Here is an 11,119-nt window from a genome sequence, read left to right on the forward strand (position 1 = left end):
GAACCTAGCCACTCTTTCCATGTCCCCTGCTTGGTGGCTGGGAACATTGCACTGATGTCACAGCTGGGGAATTTCACTGACTCTGATGGTGGTAAATAGTCAAAACAGTGTAAATTCTTAAAGAAGGCCTGCCCAGGCCACTCTTGGGCCACCAGAATCTGCTTAGCCCTATTTAGGGAGCTGCAGCTGGTTGAGCTGCACAGTGATGGATCTGCCATCCCATCCCCGTTTCCACCCCAGGCTCCATTCATCATGGGGAGAGGGAGGCAGCAACCAAAATGTGTGGACAGGCCCCTCGCTTTGCATACTCTGAGTGTTTGGACAGTCTTGTGTATTTATGGGGAAGCTGAGATCCAAGGCATCTTCTGCTCTTGCACCTGCCTCTGGCTCAGAACAGATTATCCAGGTGCAACAAAGCGGTGCTGAGTCAAGTAATGTACGAAGGCTCTGAGCAGCATCTTGGAAATTGGCTAAACCGAGATGTGGGGAAAGGAGCTGTCCTCCCCTACTCTTGTGCATCATTCTTAAAGTTCTCCCTCAGCAGGACCTCAGATCTCAACAGACCTCAGATCCCACGCTGCATTTTTAAATAGAGAGAATTTAAAAAGCAGCTTGTGACTATCAAGTGACTGGAATGCATTCCCAAAACCACTGCCTTCTCATCCCATCATCAGTATTTTTCCACACCAGCCAGGAATCAGGCTCATCTGTGCAGTTTTATCACACTTGTCGATCGTGATGTCTTGTGTTCAGGAAGGGGACAGTCCTTGAGACAGTTAGAATGAAGGCCAAGATGCCACTCTTCCTCTTTTTCCCAGGACAGAGTGGCAACAAAATAGGCATCCAGAAAGAGAAAAATCACCAGAATATACTTATAAATGGACAAGGAGCAGCCCTAGCTCGTGTTCACCAACTCCCCCCTCTCAGGCAGGGGACATACAGAGTAGTTCATAAGATCTTATTCCATTTTTAATCATGCATTCAGCAGCCAAACCAGAGTCTCTGCCTGCTGGAAGCTGCCTCGAGGAAGACAATGAACAGCAGTGCAGACCTGCTCATGGGGTCTTAGTTCAAGTGTAGGAGAGAGGAGGACCCTTGCTGCTGTTTCTCAGAGAGATTTAGCTGTATCCACGTCTGGAATGAGGATTTCCTCCCATAGGCAGCAAGGCACTTGTGAAAATCCTGTTCTTAAATCCCAGTTCAAGAAAGCATCTTTGACTTTGAATATATACACCAGTCCATAAGTGTCTGAAAGGGAAGCGTATGTTGAAGCGCTCTATTAATTATTAATAATTATTAATTATTAATTCTGGTCTGCCTTCAATACAAACCCATCACTATAAAAGTGGGGGACAAAGCCGAAGCAACAGGGTGATTTGATTTTTTTTATCATTTTTTGGCCTTTTCAGATTTTTTGCAGGAAATGTTTATTTCCAGGGTAGCAGCAGACGTCTCTGCCTCGCTGTGTGTTTTCCAGGGCCTTGTATACAGCGTCCAGTGATCCTTTCAGGCTGCATATAAATCACATTGCTGTGTCACTGCAGGAATTTGTTTAAAGATATAAGGAAATTGATAGCTGGGTGGAATTATGAGCTCTCAGTCTTCAGAACGCATTCTCGGCCTGCCTTCCTCATGGTTTTTTTAGTCTGTCTCAGCCCGCATATCTCCTGCACTCCTAAATCGAGCTCTGCCTTACCCTGCCCCTGCAGCAACGTGGACCAAAAAAAGCAAATCACTGAGGGCGTGAGGAAGGGGGACGCTGAAATGTTCTCTGCTAGAAAGAAAATTCTGACCGCTTCAAAAGCAGGCTTAGCATTTGCTTTTGTATCTCGTAATAGTTTGGCGTCCTGTGGTGGGAGCTCCAGAGCAGAGAGTCAGACTCACAAAGGTATTTCAGCTGCTAAGTTTCCCTGGTTTTAGGTGACAAACACCTAAATAGGAGGGAGAACCAAGTGCGAGGTTCTGTGATGGTTTTCAGACCCTGTGCCTGTGGCTGGAATTCTCAGCCTTTGTGCCACTCAGCACCTGCAGAATTTCAGTCCTGCTCTGGCACGGGGCTTGGACACAGATTGTTTAGCATCAGTGATGTCTGAGCTTCTGGCTTACCACAACAAGCAAACAGAGTTGAACACCCATATCCCTCTGATCCCCTTGAGCATAGTTTTAGGAGAGGCAATGACTTGCTGAGAGGTTTTGAAAATCTATTTCTCTGAATAAGCTTGTCTGTTGCTCCAGGATCCATCCAGGAACAGGCAGATGTGTCCTGTCAGCAGGACTAGGGTGCTGGGGAGTGGAACACCACACTCGAGGTTTCCTCCTGTTACTGTACAGCACGTGCTGTGCTTTCCCTTTACTGGGAAGAATCAGTGGTTCGTTATCTTGTTTTGCTTGCTGCTAACACTGTCTTTGCCCTCCAGGACCTGCTGAGAAGGGAGAGCAGCGAGTTTGGCCTCATGGTGAAAGATCCTTGCGACGCAGTCAGCGCAGGAGCCAGGTGGGTATATGTCCCCTTTGTCACTGCAGGGTCAGCTCTTGCCATCCTGCTACCAGCAGTGGTTGTCATGTGTTGTTATAAATTAATGGATTGTAGCAAACTAGAGAAATCATCTTAATGGGCACAGAAGCCAGGAAGAGTATGTTCCTATGAGGTTTTTTTTTCCATTGTAGACATTAACTCACTATCAAGTCCTCCTCATGTCATCTTAGAGCATTTTTCTGCTGCAGATTTCCAGTTACCTAACTCCCAAAATGTTTTTGATCTGCTGTTAGAATTCATATCCAGGCACTGTCATCACTGAAGGATTCCAAAGGAACAAATACCTTGCTGTCCCACTCTGTCAGTTTTCCCTAGTCCAGAGTGCTTCCTCCCCAAAAGGAAGCAAACATTTGCATGACCAAAATCAGAAGACGTCATTTATCTTGCTGAATTGGGAGCTTGCTTTCCTTTGTGCAGGCAGGGTACTTTGCTCAGCAGCAGAAGAGAGAAATATTTTTAAAAATAGAAAAGTGTAATCATAAAACTCGTAATATTTGGGCTTATGTAACTCCCCGCTTAGCAGGGGGTTGTTTTGGACTTAACTGGAACTGAAGTTGATCTGGCTGTATTTACATTTAAATAATAAATAGTTGCTTGCTCTAAGCTCTGAGTGCCCGAACAGCTAACTCCTATTACAGTAAAAACCATCAAGAGGGACTAAAGGAACTATTCACAAAGGAGCTCTGTTGATCACAAGCTTGCAGTAAATGCCAGCCTGCTATGTTGTGACAGTGGGAGTTGGCGCTGTCTCCGAAGTTTCACCATACAGCTTCGAGTCAGACAGCGACGGCTGGAAGCAGAGGAAGGCTTCTACTCTGGCTGGGTCTGATTTCCAACTGCCTGGCCAGTTTTGCCCCTAAGACGACATAGATGTTGTTTTTGAGAGACTCAGTCTGCCTTTAGGCACATCCTTTTATGATTATTTAAAACACATCCATTTACTGTGATTTGGAATAGCTTTTTCCCTTTTTGCCCTAAAAACACTACAGCTGTTTAGTTCATCCTGCCTCCCGGCTTCTTCTAGAGATGGCATTCCATCATTCTTCCCAAGAACTGCTTGCTGCTTCCTTCTCCTCACCCAAATCTGTTTTCCAAGTAACAGGATTGAACACCCAGAGTGGAAACAAGTTTACTGGGGCACAAAATGTAGGTTTCTCATTTTCATGCTTCACTGCGCAAAGATTATTTGGTTTAATGTAATAGTTTTATGATGTTTCTGCTGCGTAGGCATCCCACATGCTCTGCAAGCACATGTCTTCTGGGAGGTGTAATGCTGTTTTCCCTTCTTGATCAGGATTGGATTTCCCAAAAGATAGGATGAAAAGATGGGAGAAGACAGGGAAAAGCTCTTGGCTTTGCATACACAGGGTCCCATTACGCAGGCTCTAAATCGCTCCCTACAAATGCCTGATGCTGAGTGATTTCTTTTATGTTACTGCACCTGAAAAGAAGTGAAAGCGAATAGGTGTAAGTTTTGGAAGGCAGAGAGCTGCTGAAGCCGATAGATGTTTTACATTTAACTGTCAGTGCAAATGTGATGAGAATCCTCCACAGACTGAAAGGGACAGGTTGATCAGGACCTTACCCACGTGTCAACGATTCACAGAAGGAGTTCCACTGGTGGGACAGTGTTGAATGTTCCCCTGCCCCAGTATGAATGAGTATTTGACAGTCTGGTTCATGTGGGATTATTGCAGCATCTTTAATCCACCTCTTGACAGATGCAGTCTTTGTCCTGTGATTGTCAGCCCAAAGCAGCTGGGTTTCTGGGCAGTCCTCTCACATCTAACCATCACCATCCTATCGCTGCCTGCAGCGTACCCCATATACGAGCCCTTCAGGAGAGGCAACAGCAGGCAGTAGAAATTATACTTCTAGGTTTCCTTGGGACACAGCTGCTTAATGTGCTAGAAAGGAGATGGGACTGTCCCTACCACCTCTTTTGCTCGAGGAGGAAAACTGTCAAATGGTGAAGTAATGGAAATGCTGGTCAGCAATCCCTTGGTCCAGTCACATGTGCTCTGTGACTGATGCTTTGTGGTCTTCCACTACTCCCCAGGTGTCCTCCAATAGCTGTCTTGTAAGCACTGTTGGGAAGGGTTGTTGCTCCACCAGTTTTAGAATCCACAATTACTTCCACAGTAGGAGAGACCTTTCAATTAGAGAATTACCGTCTGGTGTTTCTGACAAACGCTGAGCATCTGAAAAGAATACACATTGCTACTGCCCAGGAACCACAGACAATACCGAGAGCAGTCTGTCTGGGAAGTTTCCCCTCCCTCAGGCAAAAGCTGCCAGATCCTCTTCTCAGTTATGCCAGAATAAAGCCAGAACGACCCATGTCTTTGACAGTTACTCTAAATTTGTACTAGTACAACTGAAACATCACAGATGGGCAGTGTTGGATTGTTTGAACAGTGCATCTCATGAACAGAAAATACATTGGCAGTAGAGCTTTATTGGATTCTATTGTTTTATGGTATGGCCTCATAGTTTTCGGCCATCTTCTGCATCTGCTAGCGCTGTTATTGCTGCTCACTTTGTTTCCCAGCTAAATAGCTGTATAGCTTGGCTCTGTATTCTGAGCAGGATCCTCACTTCAAAGGCCCAACACTCTTTCTTAGACTCATTGAGGACATCTCAAAAGACCTTGAAGGAACAATTCAATCTGCTGGCTTTGCAGCCTTAACATCCATTTGCAGTCACATTGTATTAGCTTTGGTTTTTGCAATACCTGCCTGTCTGAGCGGAGCTCTGTTTTCCAGCAGGATTTTGAGGCTGTAAGAGCTGGTTTTTACTTTTCTCTGTAGAAAGAGTGCATTTTCCAGCCTCACTTTGTTCTTGGAGACAGTTGAATCATTTTAATGGCACCTTTCCTAAAGGAGCAGATAACGTTTTGGGAATTTTTGGCCCGTAAATCTGAAATTCTTAAAATTATCAGCACTTGAGAATGGAGTTTGATAGTAGATAATGTCAAGCAGTCCATCTTACAGCAGTTGCTATGGCCCATCTGTAACAAACAAAATTCAAAGCAAGGCTGGAAAGGAAGCAGACACTGAAGTTTTCCGAAATTTTTTTCTGTTCGGATATTGCTGGGATGTTTGCTACCTCTGTGCACGTGTGTGTGACCCAGCACACACCAGAAATGATGGGAGATGGGCAGTGGGAATGGCTCTGGCTCTGTGTCCTTGGCATTAGCAGACTGGATTTTATTATCAGTTTCAAAGCCCAGCTGCACCTCACCTCAATCAGCAGGCACTGACCCAAGCCTCTGATAGGTTGCATAATTTGCTCTTTGAGGAGTACACAATAGCTTTTCTTGCTCATTGATTAATTATTAAACTTATTGTGGTCTGTCCCTTGGTTTTTAGGTCTTTCAGCAAGCAAGAAAGAAGCCACTCTGAAAAAATGGCATTCCCCACTTATTATCCCCATCCTCACCACAGCAGCGAGGCTGTCACAGGATCCACTACACTGATGGACAACCACAAGCTCTCAGAACTTTCCAGGCCAGATAGCAGGACTTCTGCACTTGTCTCATCCCCGACAGAGGCAAGGATTCACTATCCTGAGCAAAAGCAAGGATTTAAGCCCTTGTTCCTTAACCTTATTCTCTCTGCATCTGGCCAGTCTTCCTCTAGTACACCCAGCCAGACTCCTTCAGACTTCCAGAGCGCAGGCGATGACCAGGCTCTGAGACAGCACCATGCCAAACGGGATGCTGTTCCCTCTGAGGGCAACGGTAATACTCAGGCACAGTCTTCAGATGCTGTCCAGGATAGATCCCCTAAGATTCCCACTGAAGAAATGATGTGGAGAAGGAAAGCTGGGCTGCTTCACAGACCCTTCCCACCCAAAGTGGTGTGGGCTCATTCAGTCAAAGACAACAGCTACCCAAGAACTGTGGCGTCTCCTCCAGCGGCCGGGCCAAAGTTCTCCCAAAGGTGGCAGTCCCTGCCAACACAGAGCAGCACTTCTTCTGACCCAGAGACTCCTTCTCCCCAGGGGACAACCCATCTCCGCATCTCAGAGTCAAGCCTGCAGCTCACGCCCCCAGCATTGCTGCAGGACGATGAAGATGACGAGGTGTTTGTCGTGTCTTCCCAGCCCGGTGTCATCGCTCGTCCCTCTTCACCCCCACTGCCGTCCAGTCCTCTTCCTGAGCTGAGCACTTGCACTCCTGCAAACTGCACGGAGGAATTCCCACCTCCTCCCCCACCGGCGGTGCTTGAAGGGAATGGGGCAGCTGGAGACAAATCCACCAGGCTCACAGAGGAGGCCGAAGTGAGGTAAGGGAGGGCTGTAGCACAGCGTCTCGGGCGTTGTAGGGCCATATACAGTAAGATATGTGGGGTTCCAGACAAATGTGACTGACCTCTGCATGCTGCGGCGAGCCACCCACAGCTGCTTGCAGAGGAGTGCATATGTTCTAAGGGCAGAGGGACAGACAGACTCACTGCTGCCAGGCTTTGCTGGCTGCCAAGAGCATCATCGAATGAAGTGGCATGAGCAGGGCACAAAGCAAGAGGTGAAAAGGCTTTGCGGGCCTTCAGCAGAGGCACTGACAGGTGCTAAAGCAAGGCAAAGGTGGGGGTGAGTGAGAAACTGTCCTGGTCTGGTTCTCCCTGCACTTACCATTTGGATTTCAGTGGAGCACCTTCTTACTCACCCTAGCGTGAAGAGATAAAATGGCTACTGACTTCTTCCAGTTACTGACTTTTGAGAGAGAGCTGTGAAAACCCATGGCAGTTTTTCCAGATAGTTAGTTTCCCAGAATACATTTTAGACCTGGCACAAAATATCGTTGTTATGAAACAGTGACCATCTGCCAAGAAATAGCAACACAAATATGTTACAGGAACACTGCATAGTGAATTTTTCCTGAAGGATAGGAGTTTGGGCTAGGTGCCCAGCTGGTTTGACTCGGCACAGCTTCCCTCACTCCCAGGGAGCTGCTCTGATTTCCATCTGGGAAGAATCTTACCAGGGCTGTAGTAGTGACTGGCTTTTCCAACATGGAAAGAATAAGTGAGTTCAAACTGCTCAGGATGGTGCTCCCAGGTGGGGAGACTCAGTGTCCCCAGCCTGTGAGCAGAAAACAAACAGACTTGTTGTTCACCAGTTCCTTCTGTGTTGGAACAACAAATCAGCAGTGTCCAGGTGGAGGGGTGTGCTTCTGGTGCCAGTAGCTTCACGCTGTGGGCCTTTCCGTGCTGAAATGAGAAGTAAGACACAAAAATAAGTGAGAGAGAAGAACTTACTTCTCTTAGGTCTTTGTTGTGTTTTCACAATGGTCCTGTGTGGTAAGTTTATCTTCGTCTCACAGAATTTTTCTGTCCATAGCAGCTTCAAAAGCTTCCCCAAAGCCCTGGCAGAGAGGGAGATCACACGGTTGAGCACCAGTATCAGTGAAAATAATTTGCCCCTCTCGCCACCTGCGTCAAAGAGGACTTGCTCTCCATCCACTGTGGATAAGCAGCACCAGTTACCTGCTTCTTCTGAAAGGCTTCAGAGTGCTGACCGACAGCCCGTAACTCAACCTGAAGGCAACCACGGAGAGCCAGCAGTCATCGCCGGGGAGTCAGAGAATGGCAGCCCGCACTCCAGGGTACTCAGCACAGCACCTCCAGTGAAGACAAAGAAAAAGAGCCCAGAGGATATGAAGTCAGAGGCTCTAGCAAAAGAAATTGTCCATAAAGACAAGTCTCTAGCTGATATCCTGGATCCAGATTCCAAAATGAAGACAACCATGGACTTAATGGAAGGGCTTTTCCCCAGTGGAACCAGCTTGCTGAAGGAGAACATGAAAAGGAAGATGACACAGAAGAGAGCTAGCAGGAAAGCAGCCGAAGAAGACACGTAAGCACTGCTTGCTTGGGGTTGTGGGCTGATGTCACAGCAGAACACGCTGCTTGATGGCTTTTAAGGACAAGCCTGTGCTGGATTTGTCTGCATCTGTATTGGTGGGTGCTGTCAGAGAACGAGTTCCTTGGTGCCCACGCGTGAGGTCTGGCAGGGCATTTCTGAGCACCCTTTCTGAAAAACTCAGCTCCACATGTGGCCTTTGAGTTCACCTCTCTGGGCAGTGTAGAAAATGACACTGAGCTCTGCAGCAGGGCAGGAAATGAACCATCTCTGGAGGTGATGTTTGATTTTGCTATCTTAACCTTTCTAACCTGAAGCAATTCAGTCCAAAGCACAGTAACAGAGATAGGAGAGTAAAACCAGGACCAAAACAGTGGTGGGCAGAAAGATAACAAGGGGACAAATTTTGGAAGGGGGAATGGGGATGCCTACTTATTACAGAGGATTCAAAGATCAGCCCAAGTCCTCCTGTGTGTTTTTTTTAAAGATGAAGACACCCAGGAGGCAACTGGAGAAGCATTTAGAAGCGAGTTGCAATGCTTATATGCCAGATGAGATTGGTTAGCCCAGCTGTCACCAGCCGAGCTGTGCTGGTTTACCTTCAGCAGAGGTTTGATCCCATCCAGAGTTGTCAACCAGTCAATACTTAAACAGAGTAGTTGTGCTGTTGTGCAAAAAGGAGAAATCCAAGAATAGCTGACATGCACCCTCAGATGGCAGGAATCTGCCAGGTCCTTTGAAGCTGATAATGCTGGGAAGGTACCAAAGAGGGAGAGCTGGAAAATCATGGATCTAGGCATGGGAAAAAGCCAGGCTTAGACTGAACTCCTGCTTTTTCTTCACTGTGGTGTAGGAGAGAGGAAAAGGAAGCTTCTGTAACCCTGGTCGCCTGTCCTGCCTATTACAGTGTTTCAGCGCCCAAAGCAGAACTGCTGAATAAAATTAAGGACTTGCCAGAAGAAGTAGGTGAGGAAGAGGAGCTGCTGGACATCAATGAGAAGAAGGTAAATTCAGCACACACCACCATTTGCTGGTTACATTCCTGAAACTAATAAGCCCTAAAGTAAAGTATATTTCTATTTGATGTCAGGTTTTGGCAGTCCAAAGTTGCATGGGGTCTGGGTGCACTTAGGCCACTTGTGAAGCTTCATAAGGGTGACCCAGTCTGAATGAAGAACTAATCTGTGTGCTCGCTGCAAAATTGAGTACGAGTCCTAAGGTGGGCCTGTATTATGCCAAATGCTGAGTGTACTTGTTGGAAGAGGCAGCCCGTTTTTGTAGAAAGGCAAGAAAAGGGAGTGGTGACAGGACCTGACAGATCAGGTTAGAAACAGGAACAGAGCCCAGCTAGTCACTGCGCTGTCCCAGTATGTGAGGATTTTCCCTTTCAATGAAGCCAGTTTACCTATTTGCCTGCTCTCTGCACTCCTTGCCTTCAAAGAAACATCGGTTACTCTTTTTCCACCACACTTCATTGTTTCACTATGCTGCTGATAGCCATGTGCTCTTCAGCAGCTCAGTCAGCCCAACCTTTGTGTGATGACTTGGGTCGAGGAGAGGAGGAAACATTTCCCTCTCTTATTGCAGCTACGTTTCACTAATGAATGGCCCCTCCAGTTCTTGCTGTCGACTTGGGTGCTCTGTCTTCTGAGGCTTTTGCAGGGCCTTCTAATTTGTCCCTGTGGTAGTCTCACAGTGGTTCCATGCCAATTACAGACATGTTGCAAAGTTCACAAATCCCCAAAAGCCATGAACAGGTACTTCTTTGTCTGTGCCTCTCTTCATACACCTACTGCCTTTGAGTCAAAAGCAGCTCTGCCTGTACGTTTAAACCATCCTGCGTTGCACAGGACAGAGTAGCATAGTGCATGTTTCACACTGTACAACAGCAGAGTTTAAACATACTGAAGGTTACAAATATTTGTGCAAGTCCCATATTCTGTAAATATAGTACTTAATTCTTCCTGAAATCATAGAATCATGGAATGGTTTGAGTTGGACGGGACCTTAAAGCCCATCCAGTTCCAACCCTCCTGCCATGGGCAGGGACACCTCCCACTGGATCTGGTTGCTCCAAGCCCCATCCAGCCTGGCTTTGAACACCTCCAGGGATGGGGCAGTTACAGAATCAGGCAGAGATTTAAAGAAAGGCTCCCAAGCTCACCCTCTGCATTGAAGTGCAGAGAATTCACATCTCCACATTTTCCCTCTGCGTCCTCGTCCCCATGCCAAGTGTAAACAAGCAAAGAGAAGATGCAAGGCGAGTAGTGTTTGCGAGCACGCTGTTTGCCCTGCAGCCCTGACTTGGAGAGCTCACCTCTTTCTTATATTGCCTTACTGTTTCTGTCTCAGCTTTTCTCTGCTAAGCAAAATTGCTTCATACCAGGCTTTAATGCAATGACAGCTAGAATGGGACCTCCCTCAAAGTGCTCTGTAACACAAATTATGAGTGCAAAGTGAGTAAATTAGCTTTATTGTGGGGAGCATTTGAGGTGCAGGCCAGACCCTGACAAGTTTTTGGGGGCTGTCATACCATGGAATGGGATAGAGACACTCACCGTGCCTGCCATCTCTTATTTCTGTGGTCCTACACAAATTCTGGGTAGCAAGTCTACATGGATACATGACACATTTGTTGCTAATCAAAAGCCTAAGGCCTTTCTCTGCTGCTTTAATTATGTGGTCCAAGCCATTGGTGGTAGAAAGCCCAGCTTCAAA

General features: G+C 46.9%; 1 protein-coding gene across 5 annotated transcripts in view; it reads left to right on the forward strand.

The window, feature by feature from the left end:
• The window catches only part of SHROOM3 (shroom family member 3), a 138,398-nt gene that overhangs the window by 123,485 nt on the left and 3,794 nt on the right, over positions 1-11,119 (forward strand). For 4 of the 5 annotated variants that reach the window (XM_069855003.1, XM_069855006.1, XM_069855005.1 and 1 more), the window contains 4 exons: positions 2,418-2,494; positions 5,908-6,825; positions 7,880-8,395; positions 9,255-9,405. In XM_069855003.1, coding sequence (XP_069711104.1) covers positions 2,418-2,494; positions 5,908-6,825; positions 7,880-8,395; positions 9,255-9,405 — 1,662 coding nt within the window. The remainder of the gene's footprint in view (positions 1-2,417; positions 2,495-5,907; positions 6,826-7,879; positions 8,396-9,254; positions 9,406-11,119) is intronic. The other variant, XM_069855004.1, reaches the window with a different exon arrangement.

Source organism: Phaenicophaeus curvirostris, chromosome 4 (genome assembly GCF_032191515.1).
Source record: "Phaenicophaeus curvirostris isolate KB17595 chromosome 4, BPBGC_Pcur_1.0, whole genome shotgun sequence".
Classification (NCBI taxonomy): domain Eukaryota; kingdom Metazoa; phylum Chordata; class Aves; order Cuculiformes; family Cuculidae; genus Phaenicophaeus; species Phaenicophaeus curvirostris.